The sequence below is a fragment of the Dryas octopetala genome, chromosome 1 (genome assembly GCF_963921425.1).
Source record: "Dryas octopetala chromosome 1, drDryOcto1.1, whole genome shotgun sequence".
Lineage (NCBI taxonomy): Eukaryota > Viridiplantae > Streptophyta > Magnoliopsida > Rosales > Rosaceae > Dryas > Dryas octopetala.
In genome coordinates this window covers 18,013,587-18,036,804 of record NC_141366.1, presented here as the reverse complement: position 1 = coordinate 18,036,804, position 23,218 = coordinate 18,013,587, and the positions used below count along the sequence as shown (strand labels likewise).

The window sequence follows — 23,218 nt, the reverse complement described above, 5'->3', positions numbered from 1 at the left end:
GTTTTTTTTTTTGTTTTTTTGTGAGAAGCTTTCTCGGGAGAGGGGTTCTAAATATTTTATATTTTAAGGATTACATGCCGATTTAAAGTAGAAGTGTCAAATGGACCGGCCTAGCCCGACTTGTTTAACTTGACATCGTGCTTTTGTGTCGTGCTTGGGCCGGTCCATATAGTTAATTTAGACCTCGGCCTGACACGGCCCATGGTCCACGAGCCATTCGTGCTTGTGCCGTGTCTTAAACAGACCGGCCTACAGACCTTTTTTCATTGTACTTTTTAGGGTGAGAAAACAAATTTTATGATATTTTTATTTTTTATAATTAAATATTAACATTTTTTTTAGCATGAAAATTGAATATTTTTGTTAAAAGATTCTCTAAAAATGGAAAATATAATGTTAAAAAAGTCATGCCTAATTCGGACCCATTTCTTGTCCATGTTCGTGTCGTGTTTGGCCTGTTTCGTGCTCGTGCCGTGTCTAATGGAACAAAAACTTTGGCCCGGCCTAGTTTGGATTTTTCTCAAACCAAAATCAACCCAAACCAAACTAGTTTGAGCCATATACTGAACCAAACCAAACTAGTTTGAGCAATTTGGAAAGAGAGGACAAGGAAACAAAGAAAAAAACAATGAAGATATAGTTATGAATATGAGAAAAATATAAATATATTGAAGAATAGAAGTACAAAGAGAGAAATGAGATGATGAATATGACAAGGATATAAATAAATTAGTATCTATTCGGTTTGTTTCAAATGGTTCAAACTTCAAACTAACCCCTCAATTGTAACGAGCCTTTTAAATAGAAGTAACATATATATGCCCTTCAAATATTGAAGGGTTCAAAGCATTGATTTTGAAGGTTGGACTTCATTTTTTGGAAATGGTTTTTATACAACACCTGCATGGTTAAATATGTCATTGGAATTGAAAGTTGGAATTGCATTCACAAAGCTAGCAATTCGATCTCATACTCAGCAAGGAAATAAAAAAGACATAGAAGTAGAAAGTAGATTTATACACAAGAAACGAACTCATGCACAAATACACAGGACAGGAAAACCAGAAAATGTACCGAAAAACAAAAGCTACTTAAACACATGCATAACAAAACCCCTCCTAAAACCCCACAAAAGCATCTTTATTCACCACCAAGACCCCTTAATCAAACCCCATGAACATGTCATTCCCAAAGCTCTTGATCACATTTGGCAGCCTCTCAAACTTGTTCAGCAGCTCTTGCTCTGTTGGCCTTGTGTCCCTCCCCTCCTCTTTTTGCTTGGCCTCCCTCTCCTCCTTGTACGGCGGCGCTACTTGTGCCGAAGGCAAGATGACTGCCTCCTTCTGAGCAGTGAGAAACCGTTTCAAGCGGTCCTCAGTGACCCCAAAAGAAGCTGCAAGCTCAGGACCTCTGAGAGTCCGCAGAACAGAGCTTGCACCCACCAAGAACTGCGGGCGGTTCTTCCGGGCCGATGTGGTGAACCCAAAGAACTCGAGCGGCCCGGTTCTGGATGCAATTTGGCAGAATGGGAAGTACCTCGGCACCCAAAACACATCCCCTTCTTGCACCTTGGCATTCATTGCTGAAGTCCCATTTGGATACACAACCTGAATTGTGCCAGAGCCTCTCAAAACGACGCCGTACTCTGTCGCTGTTGGGTTGACGTGTGGCGCCATCATGGAGCCGGCGGTGAGGTTGACGAGGAAGACGCCAATGCCGGAGTGCTTGAGCTGGGAGGAGTCGGATTCGTCGAGCGTCATGCTCCATCCGTAGTCGTTTTTGAAGTCGGGAGATTTTTTGTAGAGGTTGTAGGAGTCGGGGGAGTTTCCGGTCCCCTTGAACTCCTCCGCCTGCTTCTTGTTTCCGTTTCCGAAAACGGAGTTGAGGAGCTTCCTCCATGACCATCTTGGTGTTTGCTCTTCTTCTTCTTCTTCTTCTTCTTGTGGGAACTCCACCATTCTCTTCATCTCTTGGACCTTGTCCTCCTCTTTCAGCTCTAGGAATTTTTTCCATATGCTTGGTGAACGAGAATCATTCAAATACACAATTCCACCGTCTTGTTGCCTTGTTAGCACATCCTTTAGTTCTGATGATGAGACCTACAATGCACATGACCACACATTGTGCCACTCATTTTTGCCACATCTCATATTAGAAACAAAAATCATCAAGACAAGAAGACAATCCAAATTCCAAAGTTCGATGCTTACATTAAACGCACTTGAGAGTATTTCAGGGTCGAACCCTGAAAGTACAGATTGTGGGTAGGTTCCTCCACCAATGAAGAACGACTGCAATGTTCATAAAAACTAAATGAGGGTGAGAGATTTGTGGGTACAATGGTACATAAAACAAGGTACAAAGATTGACAAGTGGTTTGGACTTGTAATAAAGAAACCCAAGAAATGATGTACATGTACCTGCAAAGCACCGAGTCTCAAGCCCTCAGATGTGTCAATGCTGAGAATGATCTGGAGTCTCTGGCCCACCCCTGTATTCACCAAGTAAAATGCTGAACCAGCTGGGATTCTGTACACATCCCCAGCCTTCAATCTCCTCTCTCCCAGTTTGTCTTTGTATATCATTCCCACCTTCGCTTCCCCTGCAACCAATTAATTAATATAAGGTTTGTCTTTGTATATTAGACCATGCATAAGTGAAATATAATTGAAATCCTTGTCTAAAATCTTATCATGTTAGATATTGATAAGAGAACATTATATAGCATCCTATCTAACATTATATACCATCTCTCTCTAATACAGCATTACATGTGGGTCCTATATGCATTAGAGAGATGGTCAACAAAGTGCTAATCATCTAGCTTATCATCTCTCTAATACAATATAATCCACATAAACGAATTTCATCTAACTTATCATCTCTCTAATATATATAGGACCCACATAAACGGGTTCCTATTTGTATTAGAGCAAATAGTTTTGTTCAACTTTAATATGCCAAAACATTACCCAATTAAGCAATTCCAAAAGTAAATTTTCTGATGAAGTGATAAACACCATAAAGAGAAATTGATGTGTGTGTGTGTGTGAGAGAGAGAGAGAGAGGGGAATAGTATTGATTAATACCTCTACGGACGAAGAGGATGAGATTGGAGTCAAGGTACTGAGGGATGAAGAGGGACTTGGGCTCCATGGTGATGAAGCCAATATGCATTGGCCTGTCCACTAATCTCCCTCCTACGCTCTTCACCACCGTCATCTCCCCAGCATCGGTCCTCACCACTTGCTTGGAATGCTGCAGCAAGAACAAGTCTTGCCCTGTCACCTCCTCTGGCCTCCACTCCTCTTCTTCTGAACCACCTGGCTCATCCTCTGATGATCTCCCCCAATCTGATCTCCTCCCATCTCCCTCTTCCTTCTCTCTCCCCCAATCTCGGTCATCTTCAGTGTACCCCATTGCCATGACCCCATAGCTCACCACAAGCGCAAGCACCACCAGGCTCATCATCACCCTGTTCCCCATTTTTGCTTCAATTTGCTCTCTCTCTCTCTGAACTACTTCTACTCTGTTTCTCTGTTTGAGTTGGGAGAAGTAGAAGGGGTGGTGTGTTTTATGGAGAGAAATGAGGGAGACACGTGCCGTTCATGCAGAGTTTGGGGGTTTGCTGGCGGGTTATGGTTTAGACACAGTCGGGGTTTGGAGAGAAATATTGGAAGACACAGTGACAGATCGAGTCATCAGGCATGCAGGGCTCTTGAGTCTTGATTATCTCAAACCAGCTTACTACTCTAAGACAAAGTCATCAACTTTAATATCTCATGATCTTTTTGTTCCATAAGAAACAATCACAGAGTATTGATTTTTTATTTTTATTTTTATTTTTATTTTTCATTTTAGTTTTTACACCTTGCAATAAAACTTTTGTTTTTACCACCTTAAAGTTAGTTATGTGGTGAGGAAAAGTATGGTAAAAGATCAATAAGGTAGAATTATAATAAGTTGATATATTTATTCTCTCCAATGTAACAAAAATAGGGTTTAGAATGAATTGTATATTGTACGTGATGGACAACGATATATAATTAGTTTTTATTGATGCTCAAATTTTGTCCCTTAAGTGAATAACACATTAACACTCTATTTCATGGATCTTTAGAGATATATTACCTATACGAGTTTGTCTCGGTATAACTAATAATGAAAAATCTATACCCTAATAGTGAAAAAATGAACATGTCAATATTCAAGAAGAGTGCTGCTATTTGCACACTCTGTTTTTTCTTTTTGCACACCCTTTTGTAAAAAAAAAATCAAAACTAAAAAAAAAAGACACACTTACCCCTCACCCAACACACCCTAACTCAATTTTTTCTCTTCTGCACACCCCATCAACAGACAAAAAAAAACACACACACCCCCTTCATCTCCCTCACCCGACCACATCCACCGGCCACCCACGCAGCACCCACCTCCTCCCTCTCCTCCACCAAGCCCAGCCCCGTCGCACCCTCCCTCCAGCCCCGACCCAGCCCACCTCCTTCCCATCCATGCACCCAGCCCGACCTCCTCCTTCCCCTCCACCAAGCCCCAGCCCGACCACCTCATTCCCCTCCACCCAGCCCCAGCCCGACCACCTCATTCCCCTCCACCCAGCCCGACTTCCTCCCTCCCCTCCACCAAGCCCCAGCCTCGTCGCACCCTCCCTCCAGCCCCGACCCAGCCCACCACCTTCCCTTTTCTCTCTCTGCTTTCTCCTTTGTTCGGCACTGGTTTGCCGAAAATTTGAGTTTCCTTCGGCAGCCACCCACCGAACACCCACAAACCATTCGACAGCCACCCGCCGAACACCTAAAAACCATTCGGCAGCCACCCGCCGAACACCCACAAACCATTCGGCATACATCCGCCGAACCTAGAGGGAGGTGGGCCGGGTCGGGTGGGTCGAGGCTAGAGGGAGGGTGCGACGGGGTTGGGTGGGAGGGGATGTGATGTGATGGGGCCGGGGCTGGGTGGAGGGGAGGGAGGAAGTCGGGCTGGGTGGAGGGGAAGGAGGTGGTCGGGCTGGGGCTTGGTGGAGGGGAGGGAGGAGGTCGGGCTGGGTGCATGGATGGGAAGGAGGTGGGCTGGGTCGGGGCTGGAGGGAGGGTGCGACGGGGCTGGGCTTGGTGGAGGGGAGGGAGGAGGTGGGTGCTGCGTGGGTGGCCGGTGGGTGTGGTCGGGTGAGGGAGATGAAGGGGGTGTGTGTGTTTTTTTTTTTTGTCTGTTGATGGGGTGTGCAGAAGAGAAAAAATTGATGTTGGGTGAGGGGTAAGTGTGTCTTTTCCTTTGAGTTTTGATTTTTTTTTTTATAAAAGGGTGTGCAAAAAGAAAAAACAGGGTGTGCAAATAGCAGCACTCTTCAAGAATGAAAAAGTAGTTGTATCACAAAATTTTTCTTACTTATATTTGGACAAAAATAATTAAAACATAACTATAAGATTTTTTATTTTTTTTTTTACATTAGAGGAATTGAATCATGAACCTATTTTAGTCATAACCTATTACCCTACCCATTTTTACTATTTGGGCTAACCTTAATTAATGGCTATATAATAATTTTTTTTTCACCACAAATAAAGATTTACTTACCAAAAAGAATATTTTAAAAATGTTTAATCGTGATCTAATAATAAAGGGTAAGTATAATGTACAATGTTATTGGATCTTCTAGGCGGGTGACAATCTCATGTTTTCTTGGGTGAAATTAACCATCTAAAAAGTAAGAGCTTTTGGGAAGTCAAGCTTCCCAAAACTTGCTCATGGAATTAGAGTAGAATTGCGAAGCATATACCCCTCGCTTCGTAGGTACTTCTTTCATGATATAGGAGATGGCAGGATGCCTTAAGTCTTAAGCTTAAGACCCACTACCTTGCAGTTTCTTGGGCTATCTTGTGTTTGGCCAATACATTAGGCTTTTATGCAGCTGCTAATGATGGATTTAAGAATGTTTCATTTTTTTGATTTGGGGGAGGATGATTGAACTTGAGTGCAGGGTAGGCAATTTTATGGTCCTTCCAATTGGGCTACTCAAACATATTTTCTTATGAAGTCAAGATAGAGCAGTTCTCTAATATATATTTGATTTGAAGAGAATGAAGCTTAGCTAACATTTCCCTTTTAACACTACACTTTGTAGCTGGCTGTAAATTGAAGTATTTTCTTTTAACATCATGGCTTCTAGAAATCATAGCCTTATTTACTCATGATTTAGCAAGTTCTCTTGAACCATTTTCACAAACATTTTGCCCATAATTTTAAGTAACAAGACAAAAGTTCAAAAAACGCTTAGCTATTTAATCCAAACAAGTTTACCTTAGCTTGGCTATTCAGAAAACCCTTTCAAGTTCTCTTGAACATTTTAGGATCGGATTGGACAAGAAATCCAAACAAGTTTTAGATTAGATTGGATTGAACAATAAATATTTTAGATTTTTGCAAAATTTAATGGTTTGCAACTGAAGACATGAAAACCCATAGCTAAAGTTTTGTTTCCTCACATAGCTTTTTAATGGGAAATTTTGAAATTTTTTCTAAATTTGGGCCCTTCAAAACTAAACATTGAGTTCGCACCTTTAGTGTAGTACTGTTCAACTGTGATTCAAGCATTATTTTATTTTTTATTTTTTGATATGGAATAAGGGATTCTGGAATCTCTCCAATATTGTGGAGTAAAAACCATTAGACCACAAGTTTGTTGGTCATTCAATTCGGGTAATACTTGAGGGCAAAAAGACTAAATTTATAAAAGAAGAAAAAAGGAGTTAGTTCAAAATTTCTTATTTTCTTTCACGTGAGCTCTTCAAGAGAAATTGAAATTCAATGAAACTATAAGGTATTGGCAACATTAAAATTTAATCATAACCATCTTTATCCCCTTTCTTCATTTGCAGGCCACCTTCTAGAAAAACATTGGATTTGCGCACCAGCAAAAAGACGAAAAATGACACAGAATAAGAGCAACCCTTTTGGCAACCGCCATAAAACTTGAAAATTAGGCATTTTCAAATAAAAAACTCTAGAAAAACTATTTACTTTCAACTTTACGAAAATCTCAAACACACTTGCTCTTCTAAACCATACTAATAGTTTTTCTGAAACTGTTACAGTATCGAAGATTTTGAGAATTTTGAGACTTTCAAATCCAAACTGGTACATCAAATTTGAGAATTATGTAGTTGAAATTGAAACTGCAAGTCTGCAACTGTAGCTAGAACAAAAATAAATATGCAAAATCCATTATAGAAATCGATTTCATGCAATTAACGACAAATTTGAACGCAAAATAGAGGTCTATATCGATATGCAAAATTGGAAATCAAAAATCAAAATCAAACACACAATCAAAATCAGAAATGAAAAAAGAAAAAGAAATTAATCATAATTTGAAAGCCAAACATACCCTAAAACTCAGCGATTGATGAAGAACAATATCAAATTATGAAATCAAAGAAGATCGATGCGCAAAATCTTAGAAGAGAAATCGATAAGAGAGAAAAAGATCACGTGCGAAATCACCAAAGAGAAATAGAGGAGAGAGAAGAAAATCGAACATGAAACCGAAGTATAATATATTGGCTGTACAATATCTTGCAGATAAGCTTTCATCTATTGACTGTATAATATCTGTCACTAATATGAGATTGATGCATAACTAATTTTGCATAAGGGCAGTGGTGGATGATAAAGTCCTCAACATGAAAATCATAAGACACAACCTCCAGCCAACTTTCTGAAGTTCAACAGATCTAAACAGCTGATTAAGAGAAAGGGGGCAAGATAAAGTATATAAATAATAGTATTAAAAATTAAAAAACTTGCATTTGGGGCAAATCATACAGATCAGGTTTTTAAACAAGAATAAAAAGAGTAGGAAAGATCTTCAAACATGATCAAAGAAAAAAATCCAAGTATAAAATCATGGATAAAAAAAAGTGAAACTATTTGATTACTAATAATCACAAGTAGGAAAAAAAAAAGGGTTTTGGAGTTATTGCTAACACAACCATAGAAGTAAACCGTAAATCATGTCACTAAAATGAACACCATTATCAGATTTTGTTCTTTCTTTCGCCAAAATGTGTAATGGTTCCTCCTACACTTTAGTAAAAGATTAACCGGTACTTTGCTAAAATTGTAAAAAAAAATGTATGATAATGTGGATCTTTTTGCAGGCATACTCACAGAAGTCTGTAAAGGAAGTGCATGCATGCATTTGTGCATTTTGGTTTCTGACATTGGCTGTTGCCAACACACATGTGACAATACCTGGCTAGCCAAGGATAATATGAAAATCATAAGGTCTTCTACAATGCAGCCTGAATCTGATCCCCAAACTCATTTTTTGGATATAAAATGGGTATTGTCTAGCCACAATGAGCCTGAATGTGATCCCCATAATTTTTGGAGACCCAAAAACTATCCCCAGTTTTGAGTATAGATTATACCCAAAACCAAATTAAATGGCTTGCCCATCACCAAATTAAATGGCTGGCCCATCAACAAATAAATGAGTTAAATATTAATATTCTCATATTTGGGCCTCAACACCATTGTGTTGGTGATTCTCAAAATCTATATTTTTACACTTTTTGATACCCAAAATTAATTTGGGTATTGAGTAGGCCTTCTACAATGGTGATCTTCAAATAATATGCATATAACATGCTTTTTTAAAGGAAGGGGATCGGTATGTAGAGTCCAGATGTAGCTCAATATAGCTATACATAAACTATTGGGGAACGATAGACACTTTCAAGAGAAGTTCATCAGATAATGAGAGACTCAATCAGACCTCCTTCTCTGTCATTTGTTTTCCTGACATGTAATAATCCCTACCATATTTTGCTTAGGTAGACACCTGACTATGACTGGTTGAATCATGGAAATCCTATTAAAATTTGGAGGCTGGGGGAATTAAACCCCCACCAAGTTCTTCAGCAAAGAACTGCCCACCAACTGCACTAAAAGGATAACATTATCTAATATATATAGAACATGAAGAACATAATCTGTGACTAAATTATTCATGTACTGCCATGCTATGGTCAGGTTGTATTCCCCCAAAACATGGGTGAAGAGGAAACATTTAGGGCTTGGTTGAGCATGACTAACACTTATTTTGGAAGACAAATCATATACACGCCCATTGCCCAAGATCAAAATGAATCAATGTATAAAATTAAAAAGTAGAAAATTCTCTTCAACAAAATAAAAAGTAGAAAATAGGACAAGGCTATCTTTATCATGAGAAGCAGCTCATGAAGGGGTGTTATAGTTGTAGTCAGCATAGATTCTACAAATGCTAAGGGGTTTATTAACAATAAAAAATGCAAACAATAAAGGATCTTTTTGTAATTTCTCATCACTTCCTATCTTGAATAGAAATATTTATATGTGTGTGTAATTTTTTTTTTTCTTTAGAAGTGGGGAATGTACAGGTAGAGTTTTTGGACAATTATGGACAGCTTCAAGAGATGTTAATGAGAAAATGGAAAAACTATCCATTTAATATCATCGCCTATCTTTCCTCCTTGACTATACCTAAGCCATATAATAATAACAAGATATGGGTTTAACCGAGTTCACCTCGTAGTTATTCCAAATGGGTCCAATGACTGCAATCACAAAACTATACTCCTAAACCCATACATTCTAAAATCACAAGAAATTGAGTTATCCCATAAATCTAAAAGCAATACCAATTCATCTTGAAGTAACACCAAATGGGTGTTGATCACAAACCTCAATGAGTAAATTAATTCATAATTTAGTTAGAATTGGCTTTTCACAAAAAGTTGATACATAGGTTTTTTTTTTTTTTTTTTAACAGTAATTTCAAATGGGTTATATTACTAAAAATCCAATCTTGAAAATGCAGCAAACATTAAGCGAGAAAGAGATTGTGTGTTACAATGGAGCGGTGGGATCAAAAACAATGTCATCTAAGATGGATTTGACGTGCTTCCATACTTGAAGGAAGTACTTCTTAAATAGATTCTTAGTGTTTCTTCTTCTTGGAGATTGAAAAGAGTGAGAGAGAGGGAGAGGGAAAGAGAATAGGAGAGAGAAAGAGCGAGTGAGAGATAAAGAGATTCAGTTAGGATAAGGGTTGTCGATGCAGGGGAGGGGGTTTTCGGCCGGTGGCAAGAGAGGGGGAGGGGGGGAGGGAGGGAAGGAGGGAGGGAGGTAGGTGGGTGGGTGGGTGGGTGGGTGGGTTGGGTTGCCGAAGCGGGAGACGGGGAGGGAGAGTGGTTTGGGGGCTGCGCGGTTGCGGGGTTGCTAGGCTTTTTTTTTTTTTTATATATAATTTTTTAAAGATTTTATTGATTTTTTATTATTTTTTGTCAATGTGGCTATTTCAAAAGCCAAGTAAACACTTAGTAGTAGGGTCTGCGTGTGCCACATCAGTACCACATAGTCAGATAACGGCCTTTCTAACGATAAGAGTAACAGAAGCATTCAATTGACGCGATATTGATGTTGATGTACTGTAATGAAACATTTTGAACATGAGATAACAAGTTGTAAATGGAAGTATAGTTGAGGTCTGTAATTATAATTTACTCTTAATTTAATATAAAAGGTTGGTTCAATTTGGTTTAAATGATGGTTTGAATTGAAATCGGTAACTCTATAGTTCAGTTCATATTTTAAACCATTCAATAATATAAAAAAAAAACCCCGTTCAATTAACAAATATAAAAAAAAATAATCCAAACCATTTCGTCGGTTCGGTTGAGATTGGATTTATCTGTTTCAGTGGCAATCCGGCCCATTCTAACCCCAAAAAAAGCCAAAAGAAAATAGGAAAAATTACAGTTTAGTCCTTCTAACATTTCTTATTTGAAAAAAAACCTTATGACTTTTTTTTTTTTTTTTTCAAATAAAGCCCTTATTTTTTCTAAATAAAGTCCTTTGATTATTGTCTTGTCAAAGAAATATATCATTACGGGTTAACCTAATACCTTCCTAGGGTATATAATCAGGTTTGTGGAGGCTGCATGTTAGGATTTAACTCTGAGATTTTGGGCAGAAGTCGATAAACCAGGGCTTGACGAAGAAGTAAAAAATACACTGCCGAACAATCGAAAATGGCTTCCGACCGCTCGGCGCCTAGTATGTGTAAAAAAATAGAAAATAATGGACCAATATTATGAATCATGGAATAGTTACAATATTATTGGACTTTAGTTATAATTTTAAAAGCCATAAGGCTTTATTCAGTAAATTGTAAAATTAAATGACCTAAATGGAATTCTCTCAAGAAAATAAGAGGAATGAAAGGGTAATATGGTCATTCAACGAAAAAAAAAATACGCCAAGTTGCCAACGTAGCCACATAATGTGTAAAGATTAGGGTTCAGACAACAAAAAAAGGATAATGCTTAGGTCCTCAAGCTTGAAGACCAACTTTGTCCTCAAGCCCGCAAAAAATCATTCTTTTGCCGTGCCAACTCAAAATTGGAACCGTTCTATTTTTAGATTACATATTAAATATCATCTCTGTAAAAAATTAAATCAATCGGAAATCGTTTGATTATATAATTGTTAATGAATAAATAGATAGTCTGTAATTTTTTGATCAAATCGTGTATTTATTCGTTAATAGTTATACAACTAAATAATTTCTGATTGAGTTAATTTTTTATAGAGATAATCTTTAAAGATAATCTAAAAATAAAATAGTTTCGATCTTAAGCCAGGCATAATAATGATTTTTTGCCGGCTTGAGGACAAGGTTGGTCCTCAAGCTAGAGGACCCAATCATTTTCCAAAAAAAAAATGTGCAAAGATTTAGGGCATCAGCTGCCGCCGTGGCAAGTGAACATTACAACCGTTCGATGAAATCTACTAAGATCCAACGGCTGAAAAAGAAACCCTAACAAAATCGAAGTAGGCAGTGCCCTTTTTAAAGTCACAAAGTTTTTCACTCCCCTCATCCTCTCTCTTCATATCTCTCTCTTCAGACTCCAGTCGGCGAGAGAGAACGCCCTCGATCTTCTCCAATCTTCGTTCCGATTGTTAAGGTTCAGATCTCTCTCTCAGACTCTCTTTCTCTATGCTTTTGCTTCTGTTTATTTATATAATAAGATATGCTATGGTTCTCTTTGTTTGATTTAGCTGTATCTCTGCTTAGTTGTTTAAGTCTTGGTCGATTTTGAAAGTGAGTTGATGAACTGGGTTTTGCTCTAAGATGTGTATTTATGATTGGATCTGAGTTTTGTTATAAATTGCATGTGGCTTCATTATCTGGTTTGTGGATTAGATCAGTACCATATGACTCTCGTTCCCTTGAAGCAATATTAATAGTTATTGCTTTATTTGATTCTTTTATCTCAAATATTTTCATCTTGTTTATTTGGGTCGCACTGAAGCAGCTAAATTTTTTCTTATTTATTGAAATTTTAAAAAGGATTTATTTATTTATCAGCAACTGTGATGAACCTTCAGACCTGTAATGATTTGCGGGTATGATCGCAGATCTTTAAGAACATCTAAGGGACTGAGCTCCACACACTTTTTCCTTGTGTTTATTTTGGGAACACTAGCACAACTATATTTTAATTTATTTATTTGGATGATTTACAAAAAATATTTTATGTTTTATTTTTTTAATAGCGTACACTTGAGAGTTTATTTATTTATTTGAAACGGTGATGATTCCTACAGACCTGTAATGATTGCGGGTATGATCGCAGATTAAGAACATCTAAGGGACTGAGTTCCATAATAGTCACCTTCTCCCAATTATCATCGTATGCACTGTGTTTATAGTTTGGTGATTGTTATGATGATATTGTATTATTTTCAAGCTAGTTGGCTGATTGGGTTTTGATTATGTGTTTGTGATCCAGCTCTCTCTGAAATTCCATAATGGGTAAGGAAAAGTTTCACATCAACATTGTGGTCATTGGCCATGTCGACTCTGGAAAGTCAACCACCACTGGACACTTGATCTACAAGCTTGGAGGTATTGACAAGCGTGTGATTGAGAGGTTCGAGAAGGAGGCTGCTGAGATGAACAAGAGGTCATTCAAGTATGCCTGGGTGTTGGACAAGCTAAAGGCTGAGCGTGAACGCGGTATTACCATCGATATTGCCTTGTGGAAGTTTGAGACCACCAAGTACTACTGCACTGTCATTGATGCTCCCGGACATCGTGATTTTATCAAGAACATGATTACTGGTACCTCTCAGGCTGATTGTGCTGTCCTCATTATCGACTCTACCACTGGTGGTTTCGAAGCTGGTATTTCCAAGGATGGTCAGACCCGTGAGCATGCGTTGCTTGCTTTTACTCTTGGTGTCAGGCAGATGATTTGCTGCTGTAACAAGGTGAGCCTTATTTTTGTGTTAATGGTATTTCATTTGGTATTGGCTCCCTGAGTTATTATGGTTGCAATTATTTTAAGCAGTTATGATTCATCTTTTGTTATGTGAACTAATGTATGCAGATGGATGCCACCACTCCCAAGTACTCAAAGGCTAGGTACGATGAAATTGTCAAGGAAGTCTCATCCTATTTGAAGAAGGTCGGGTACAACCCAGACAAAATTGCCTTTGTTCCCATCTCTGGGTTTGAGGGTGACAACATGATTGAGAGGTCCACCAACCTTGACTGGTACAAGGGTCCAACTCTTCTTGAGGCTCTTGACCAGATCCATGAGCCCAAGAGGCCCTCAGACAAGCCCCTCCGTCTCCCACTTCAGGATGTGTACAAGATTGGTGGCATTGGAACTGTCCCTGTTGGACGTGTTGAGACTGGTGTCGTGAAGCCTGGTATGGTTGTGACTTTTGGTCCCACTGGGCTGACAACTGAAGTTAAGTCCGTGGAGATGCACCACGAAGCTCTGCAGGAGGCCCTTCCAGGTGACAATGTTGGATTCAATGTGAAGAATGTTGCTGTCAAGGATCTCAAGCGTGGGTTTGTTGCTTCCAACTCTAAGGATGATCCCGCAAAGGAGGCTGCTAACTTTACTGCTCAGGTCATCATCATGAACCACCCTGGCCAGATTGGAAATGGATATGCTCCAGTTCTTGACTGCCACACTTCCCACATTGCTGTTAAGTTTGGTGAGATCTTGACCAAGATTGACAGGCGATCTGGTAAGGAGATCGAGAAGGAGCCAAAGTTCTTGAAGAATGGTGATGCTGGTATGGTGAAGATGATTCCCACCAAGCCCATGGTTGTTGAGACATTCTCTGAGTACCCCCCACTTGGGCGTTTTGCTGTGAGGGACATGCGCCAGACAGTTGCTGTTGGAGTCATCAAGAGTGTTGAGAAGAAGGATCCCACCGGAGCCAAGGTCACCAAGGCTGCAGCTAAGAAGAAGTGAAACCTGCTTTTCTGCTCTACCATAGCTAGGCTAGTTTTGTCTGATGTTTATTTTTCAATATTTTTGTGTTATTCTGGAAGTTTTGTGGACAGAGTTTTAAATGCTTACATCGCAGTCCTCTAGCCTTTGTTTCAAGGATAGTGGAGGAGTTGAGCAGCTAGATTCCCTTCTGGGTGCTCGGCAAACTGTGCTGTGGGTTCGTTTTAAGTTTGTTTTTCTGGTTTATACATTGAGATGGGTTGTGTAGTTGTCTATTGAACGACATCATTTTAATGTTTTCAACTTTTATTTTCGTATCTTTGTGTTAAGTTAGATCTTTTCTGTTTTTCAGCTTATTATTTTTATGATTTTGTTTTCTGCTTGGCTGTTTCCTCCATCCCTGCTTTATTGACTTTACACAGGTCTTCCTTCATAAAACTGGTATTGGACAGAATTGGCTCGTGGAGGGCACTAATCAACAACTGTTTTTCTCCACTTTCAACAGGAGTGGCTTAATGTTAACTTGTTCTCAGTAGTGTGTTATTGTTTCTCCTAAGTAGTTGGTGTACTCATTTGTGTTTGAAGTAAATTCGATTATTCGAAGGCAGTGTGTATCAACAATTTGATTGCATAGTCCTGTATTTCTATAAATTGATGCTTGGTGCTGTATCTTTAAAAGTGATTTTGGAGCCAAGTTCTTCGCATGGAAAAAACACTGCAGAAGGCTTGGCAGTGGCCACAGATTGTTACCGCGTCGTGGGCTTGTGGAATCGTCCGTTCTAGAGATAGATCGCTTGTTTCATATATGGCAATAAAAAATAACAATGGTGAACATCCGGTGTATCCTATCAAAAGTAACCTACCAACGGTGATTCACGAACTTGTTATGTGTAACAATTGAAAAAAAGCTCAACAAGAGAAGTCCGGTGCCTACCTGACAGGTTATCACAACTCTTTATCATTGTCTAGCTTAAACTGTGCTTCTGTTGCTGCTTTTTCAGCTTCTTCTAAGACAAAATTCTTAAGTGACTCAACATTCCTTGGCCCTGATCATTTGAACAAGAAACAATAAAGTAAGATATGTGGCTAGATAAAGTCAAATAAGTTACTGAAACAATCAGTGTTACAAAGTCTACAAATAATGTACACGGCAGATGAGTTCCAGACTGCTAGCAGAACAAACCCACTTCAACTCTTAAGGGATGATGGCTTGATTTGGCCAAGCCAAATACACACAGACAGACCCACAAACATAAATATGCAATGATGGCCCAAAAGAAGATATAATCATGAAAATTGAACACTGATTCTAATAGATCCTTACAAAAATGAATTCCTTAATCTAAATTTATGGAACCTAAGTAGTTGGCTATTCTGAGAAAGCATACATCATGTGAAAATGAACAACATTGTGTTTTTACCCCAGCCACCAGTCTAACAGTTATCAGAACTGATTTCTTTTTCTTATGGCCTTGGATTAACCCAGAAACTAGCACAAACCCAGATTTAGGGGAGAGAGACCCGATTGGGGATCGCCGGCAACTGGGCTTTTCCGGCAACGTCGTAGCCTCCTATTGCCATCATCTTCTTCCTCTCTTCGTGCTGAGTATGATAGTGGGTTTGAATTTCTCAAACGACCACCGTAGAGCGCAAATCGAGTAGAGAAAAAATGGTTGGGTTTGTGTAAGTAGCAAAATTTCGCCAAATTGATGATTATGTATTAAAATTTTGCCTTATTATCAATTTTGCCCCCTGAACGATGATTCCATTCCTAATGTGCCCTTTTACTTTTTAATTCTATCAATTTATCACCTAACAGTTACAATGTTATTCTAATGTACCCCTTCGGCTCAATTCTGTCATAACTTCCGTTAACCTTACTGACGTGGCAGGGCATATTGGTCATTTTGACCTCTCTAGACCACTCAGCACCCCTCATTTTGCCACATAGATCCAAAAGTGGAACCCACCTCTTTAATTTAATACAAAACCTAAAAATTTTAAAAAAATAAATAAACAAATGAAAGAAACTTCTTCTTCTCCCTTATTTCTTCTTTTTCTTCTGCAATTCCCTTCTCCCCCCCACCCCACCCCACCCCAACCTAGCCCTTCCCGGCCCCGTCACACCCCCCCTCCCACCCAACCCCGTCGCACCCACCCACCCAGCCCCACACCCACCCACCAACTCTTTCGTCCAGCACCACAACTTCACCGTCACCTTCATCATTCCCTCCGACGGCCACCCACCAAAGCCCAGACCTCCGTCCTCGCCGCCCTTCCCACCGCCATAGACCACTTCTTCCTCCCATCCATCAGCTTTGAAGATCTCCCCAATTCCCCAACAAACCATTAAGTGATTGTGAAGTTCAAACTTCGTAGATCCAATTTAACCAACTTGATAATTCAAAAACCAACAATTATCAAACAAAGAAGACAAAGCTGAATTTGCGGATCTAGAGAGGGGAAAATAGAGAGAGAGAGAGAGAGAGAGAGAGAGAGGGGAGGGGGTCATTGGCCAGGAATGGTGGTGGGGCCGGTGCAGGTGGGTGATCAGGAGGAGAGGGTGGTGGGGTGAGTTTCTGATCATGAGGGTTTAGGGAGGTGGGGGTGGCCTGGGCACGGGTTGGGGAGGGGAGGGGATGGTGGGTTTGGTTTTTTTTTTTTTTTTCTTTCTAAATATTAGAGTTTAAAATAATTTTTTTTTGTTTTAAATTTTAAGTTTTGAATTAAATTAAAGGGGTGGGTCCCACTTTTTATGTTTATGTAGCAAAATTAGAGTGCTGAGTGATCCAGGTAGGTGAAATGACTAATATACTTTGCCACGTAGGTGCCACGTCAACAAGACTAATGGAAGGTATGACGAAATTGAGTCGAAATGGTACATTAGAATAACCTTGTAACTGTTAAGTGGTAAATTGATAAAATTAAAAAGTAAGGGGGCATATTAAGAATGGAATCATAATTCAGGGGGCAAAATTGATAATAAGCCTAAAATTTTCATACCCAAAAACGAAATTTTCCGCAAATTTTGAAATTTTAATCCTTGCCCGTAATAAGGTCTTACCGTCTTAATAAAGCGGGTGGCATTCAAATTTACCGACATTTTAAAAGTCCACCGCGATAACTTGCCCCATAAGCGTGGCGCTTTCAACGGTCATTTCTCTTCGGACTCGCCCAAAATGACCGAGTCACTCTCTGACTCACCGCCCTTCAACAACAACAAGAAGGACGACGATACTGTTGTGCCCGAAATCCCAATCGAGTTCGTGAGCGAGGAAGAGATGGCTCTGCTCGAAGCTGCTTTGGTCTCCGCTCGCGCTTCCTTCTCTGCAGTACCTGCAATTCGCTCTTCCTCTCAACAGTTCCAAAGCAACGTCAATGTCAGGTCCATCCAGTCGATCACTGCTTTGTCCAAGAGGAGGTTGTCGGGTTGCTCCGAACCCGATATTGAGGATTCGGGTGGTGGGTTCAAGAGTGCCCAGAAGAAGACTCGGCTGGTTGACTCTTTTTTGCATCGGTTTAGGAAGAAGGGCTTGTCTGTCACTGATATTACTGCCACGGTATGGAGTTTCTTGGCCTCGAAACACTTTTCTGGAACTGTTTGCGCAATGGGTTTCGGTTTGTGTTGGTCAATTTTGAAACTTTGTTGTTGTTTGATTGTGAATCATATGGGATTTTATGAATGGGTTTGGATGGTTACGCTGAATTTCATTTTTTGGCAATGAGTGTTATGCTAGATTGATTTTCATTTGTGTTAGTCACATCAATTTCATATGTATGTCAGAAATCTAATTCAAAAGTTTGATTTTTCAGAAGGGCTTTTTCTTATTATCTCTAATTTGAAATCTTGTATAAATTTTCCATTGGAAAGGTTAATGCATGAGGCTGAGCCCCATTGAGTATCTGTATCTCTCTGGCGTGAGCTTGTGAATTTCCAATTGCCATGTTTTAAAAATGGTGTATTCCATTTATAGTATAGGCAATGCTGCAAAATTTAGTAGAAACTGTGAATAAACAAGCACAATAATCTGAAAGCTGTAATTATTTTGCAAGAGGTTGTGAATCTATGTTTTGTTCATTCAACTTAAGGAATTTGAAAGGTATTTGACTTGGATCTGTTCTCATTTCATGTTAACAATAGGAATGGTGTGAAAAACAAATGGAGTTTGTTCTCCTTGTGGGCAAGAGAAAAATCAGTAAGGCTATGAAAACAGGCAGCGCTCGCCATGCAAAGCTTGAAGAAGAGGTACGAATTAGAAATCTGATTTTACTGTTTTGTAGTCTTCATGGTTTTAAAGGTTAAATTTCCTGGTCAAGTGACAATTTGTGATTTCATGAAGTTGATATCATGTTGAAATAAAATTCAGCTATTGTTAGATGGAATGAATATTTTTCAAAGTACAAAGCCACTCTTCTATACTTTTGGTTGTTGCCTGGAAATTTATTTGCCTTTTAGAAGTCCTTATTCTTACCTCCATGTTTCCTATGCACATCTCATTCAGTGAACCAAATGCTTTCGTAGATGTCCTACACTATTTATAGTCTGATTATGTTTCTGGGCAGATTGTTAAAAAAGTTACAGTTCGTGTCACATCAAACGAAGATAGATGGGCTCTGAAGCTCCTGAATTTTATAACTGGCATAAATCAATTATTATTTGAAGGAATGACACGTGAGCTGCCACTGTAAGTTAACTGTTGTCTCTTGATTCAATCCTTGACTCCTGGTACATTATTTAGGTGGCTTTCAACCTCCAGAATGGCAATGGTTGATATTATAACATTGTTACCCATGCAGTCAAAGGTTTATCCTTATGTTTATTAATTTGTCTATGTTGGGATTTTTTTTTTTTTTTTCAAAATGAGTTAGATAATGGTGGCTTCTCATCTGTAAGGAAGAGGGGTGCAACTTGGGTGGGTTGAAAGGTCAACCCATGCTTTATTTTTCGGGTTCGGATTTAGGCAGGTTGCAAATAAGTGAACCCACCACAACCCAACCTCAATTTGGGTTGGGCTCGGGTTGGATTCGGCTTGCCCAATTTCTTTGGGGGTTGGTTATCAACTTGTGAAAAAAAAAAAAATCTTATTAAAAGTATAACACAATTACCTCAATTAATCAATCACCATAATTCAAATATCGACTAGGTTCAAATAAAAAATACCTTCAAGGCTTCTATATACGTGAAGATAAAATAATAATAACAACATCACAACCATATGTCTACCAAACACCATAGTTTAGATTTTATTCCACACAAAAATATATAAAATTAAATACATATTTCGACCTCTAGTTCATCTTCAATAACAGTATATAAAGTAACAATATATAAACTAAATATTATATTACACTAAGGAATGATGCCTGGATGAAACTTACAGTTCTTATCCTTGCTTAACAGCTTTCATATGGGTTGGATACTATGAGCCCTGGATTGTGAAGATTATCATGTCCTTTACTTAGCGTACATCCGATTATGCATTTTGATTAAAATGAACGGCAATATTCATGACTGATTGTTGATGGTAATCCAGATGTAGTTTTTGGGACAAAATGCGGCAACACTTTGGATATCTGAAAATCAATTTTGAAATAAAACATGATAGAGATTTTAGAAAAAAATGAATCTGCTTACCTTTGGTAAGTTGAGAGGATTAGTCCTTAGTAATATTTTTCATGATGCTTCTCTGAAATTGATAACATTTATATATTGGTATGTTGGATTGACAGGTTTGTGCTTGTACTTTATATTTTTGATTAAATCTCTCTTTAATAGAATTGATGAAATTGGAGCATTGATCTTTTTAACCTCCTTTCCTTAAATGATTGGCTATACTTTCTTATGATACCAGAGTAGGTTTTGCAGAAGGTGTATGGATGGTGGGAGTCATTGATGAGATTCGAATGCCTGTAACAGAAGCCCACAGAAACCCATTATTAGTTGACACAAAGACTCGTGTGAAAGATACACTTCCTGCTGAACCACAACGAAGAAATGGAAGGTATGAAATTTTATTGGTTTACGTTTCATTGCCATTGATGAGAAAATGCATCATGCTGTGCACATATATTTTGGCAGGCTTCAATTAATGTGCTACAAGTATATGTGGGATGATTTAGTTGCTGATAAATTCCCATCCAACAAGTTTTTTGAATTCTTTTCCTTGAATCCTTATTCTAACTTATCTGAAGAAATCAGACAGATCACTGCTAACTCAGGGTTCCCAGCAAAGGCAGGTTCTCACCACTTGAATTATTAGATACATTCAGTCCGATAAATCATGATTTTGTAATTCATGATGTCCCATTATTACTATACTTATTTTTTAAACCAAATCACTTGATAAAAAATTGCTGCTCATTGCATAAGAAGTTCTTAGGCAAAGAGCAGCATCTTTTTATTAAGTGATTGGGTTTATTATTGTTTATTTATCCAGTAAGCAAATGGCATGAATCAGTTCATAATAAAAAATATTGTATGAGATAGTGTTCAGATCATTACTACTTCAAATGCATGTTTTTATAATTTCTGTAATTTTTCTTCATCGTGCAGACCCTTGATGATGTAGTGAGATACTATAGAAACACATGTAGCATGCTGCCCCCTGCTCATGATAAGCTGTTATTGAGGTGAGTATAAAAGTTATGCTGGAGATTTTTTTTTTTTTTTTTTGTTGTATAATTTTTTAAAGATATAATTGTTGAGGTTCCCAATTCACGTGGATACATACTACCATCACAAAATTGCATATAGTGCACGTTAGTTGGATTTCGAACAGACATTAGAAATGAAAGGTAGCCAGTCCATTTTGATTATCTTAATCATCTGATCTATAGCTTTGTCCATGTGAAGTTGTTGTAATTCAGTGGTGGCCTATTTTTATGCTCTTTGAGAGGCTGCTGCCAAATTTAAATCTTATCTCACATCCTGTTATATACTGGAAAAGTATGCAGCATGCCGAACCTCAATGATAGACATTAGCTGTGTTTTATATCTTTACTAATTGTTTATTCATGTGGAGATACTTGCTCGTGATATCTTTTCAAGACACTGATGTCATTGTCTCTGAGTCAGATACGAGTTACAAAAAGATCATTCAGTAATTGGTGAAGATGAGTATGCATATGACTATGATTGGGTCAAGAAGCAAATTCAGGGATGTCTTGAGTTCTGGCTAGGAGAGCGAGAAGCTAGTTACACTCCCGAGGAAGAGCGATGGAAATGCCGGTTCTGTCAGTATGCTCCTGCCTGTCCAGCTAGAAATGACAACAATAATAATTCACAGAGTTAGAGAAAAGCACTGGCTTTTCGTGTTGTTGCATTCAGCATCCTCAATAAAGGGTAAAAAGAAGCACAAGTTTTTAGAGTTGCTTCTTTGGGGCTAATTACTTGTGTTGTATTTGTCCCATAGAATGTGCCATGAATGTATTATTCATGTTGTTTGATTCATTGTAAATGTTGTTTGATTCATTGTTGTAAAATACTGAAATTCAATTATTTGATTATCAATGTTATGTGCAATGGATATCATTCTGTCCAATTAAGTGACTGTCACCTTAAATTATCTTTCTGTAATTGTTTATTATTCTTTTTCAATACTAGTCCCTACTCCCCGGCATGTGTTTTTGTTTTGTGCCCCAGACTCATGTTTCTTTACCAAGCGTCAGTAGGTTGGACATTGCAGAACAGCAATATTTTTGAGAGTTTATGCAAAGACATGTAAAGAAAGTGCACAAATAAAAATTCATGAATTATACTAGAGGCACCAATTATTATTCGGATTTTTTAGCTCTTAACTAATGTAGATATTTTATTTGTTTATATATGAGTCAACTCTTAATTTTATGTGTCACATCATCAGTTGGTAAACAAAAACAGTAGTGCTAGATATCTCATATTTTTATACCATAAATTCATACCACTTTATGTGGCAACTTACATGGCATTCATGCATTGGACACTACAAAATAAAAACAAAAATCCAAAAAGAAAAAGAAAAACTTTGTCCAGTAAAATAATGACACGTAAGATGGTATAAAAAATAGGCTTAATTATCAATTTACCACCCAAAACTGTAACTCATTCTCACTTTACCACCTGAAAGTTTTTTTGTCCCAGATTACCACCTGTAACTTATATCTGTGTCTCATTTTACCTTGTTCCGTCAACAATTCCGTTAATACTGACAATCTGGCCGTTAATGCTGACGTGGCTCGCTAGATGTGCGCCACGTGTCACATCTTTTTTATTTTTGCATTTTTTTTATTTATTTTATTTTTATAAACTTTGAAAATTAATTAAAAATAGTTCTGAACTCAAAAAAATACACGAAAAATTTCTACGGACTCGTCTTGACTAGTACTAATTTACTATAAGGTTAAATTACCAATTTGCCCTCTAAAAATTTCCAAAAAAATTAGAAAGTACAAATTCATTTAAAAAAAATTAAATTAAATTTTCCTCTATTAAATAAATTCTAGAAAAAATTTTAGAATTTTCGTAAACTCTTCGACAAATTCTCAAAAATATTTTGAAAAATTACCAAAAGCCTGTTTTAGAGAATTATTTCGAGACTTTACAGAAATTTTAGAATTTATTTTAAATTTTATTTTTCTCTAAGACCGAGAGGTCTTTTGGGTAGCAAGTGTTCACGAGAAAAGGTATTGTTAGTTTTTAGAAGACTAACAGTGCAGACTTCATATTTTTTGGAGTTCGGGAGATTATTCTTTGAATTTTCAAAGAGTCTAAAGTATTTTAATTTTCTAGAAATAAATTTGAACTTTCCAAATTTTTTGGAAATTTTTAGAGGGAAAATTGGCATTTTGACCCCATAGTAAATTAGTACTAGTCAAGACAAGTCAGTAGGAATTTTCTGTGTATTTTTCTAAGTTCGGAGCTA

At 38.0% G+C, this 23,218-nt stretch overlaps 3 protein-coding genes and 2 non-coding genes across 5 annotated transcripts; 4 read left to right on the top strand and 1 right to left on the bottom strand.

Moving 5' to 3' along the window:
- Positions 1-1,160: 1,160 nt before the first annotated feature.
- On the bottom strand, positions 1,161-3,486 carry LOC147298757 (RmlC-like cupins superfamily protein). The gene is made up of 4 exons (XM_086229497.1): positions 3,090-3,486; positions 2,421-2,602; positions 2,211-2,291; positions 1,161-2,099 (listed from the first exon to the last, which is right to left on the bottom strand). Exons 1-4 carry the CDS (start codon positions 3,484-3,486, stop codon positions 1,161-1,163), a joined length of 1,599 nt encoding a protein of 532 aa, XP_086085623.1.
- Positions 3,487-11,916: 8,430 nt separating this feature from the next.
- Positions 11,917-14,635, top strand: LOC147298754 (elongation factor 1-alpha-like). The gene is made up of 3 exons (XM_086233970.1): positions 11,917-12,029; positions 12,858-13,338; positions 13,458-14,635. Exons 2-3 carry the CDS (start codon positions 12,877-12,879, stop codon positions 14,337-14,339), a joined length of 1,344 nt encoding a protein of 447 aa, XP_086090096.1. The 5' UTR covers positions 11,917-12,029; positions 12,858-12,876; the 3' UTR covers positions 14,340-14,635.
- LOC147298756 (small nucleolar RNA SNORD25) lies at positions 12,432-12,515 on the top strand. The gene has a single exon (XR_015120112.1). It is a non-coding gene; the product is annotated as a small nucleolar RNA SNORD25 (small nucleolar RNA).
- LOC147298755 (small nucleolar RNA SNORD25) lies at positions 12,650-12,730 on the top strand. Its single transcript, XR_015120109.1, has one exon. It is a non-coding gene; the product is annotated as a small nucleolar RNA SNORD25 (small nucleolar RNA).
- A 2,809-nt stretch (positions 14,636-17,444) lies between the features above and the next one.
- On the top strand, positions 17,445-21,846 carry LOC147298753 (exonuclease V-like protein). The gene is made up of 7 exons (XM_086229359.1): positions 17,445-17,878; positions 18,460-18,564; positions 18,882-19,003; positions 20,171-20,320; positions 20,398-20,551; positions 20,872-20,948; positions 21,394-21,846. The coding sequence occupies exons 1-7, from the start codon at positions 17,498-17,500 to the stop codon at positions 21,608-21,610; spliced, it is 1,206 nt and encodes a 401-aa protein (XP_086085485.1). The 5' UTR covers positions 17,445-17,497; the 3' UTR covers positions 21,611-21,846.
- Positions 21,847-23,218: the final 1,372 nt, after the last annotated feature.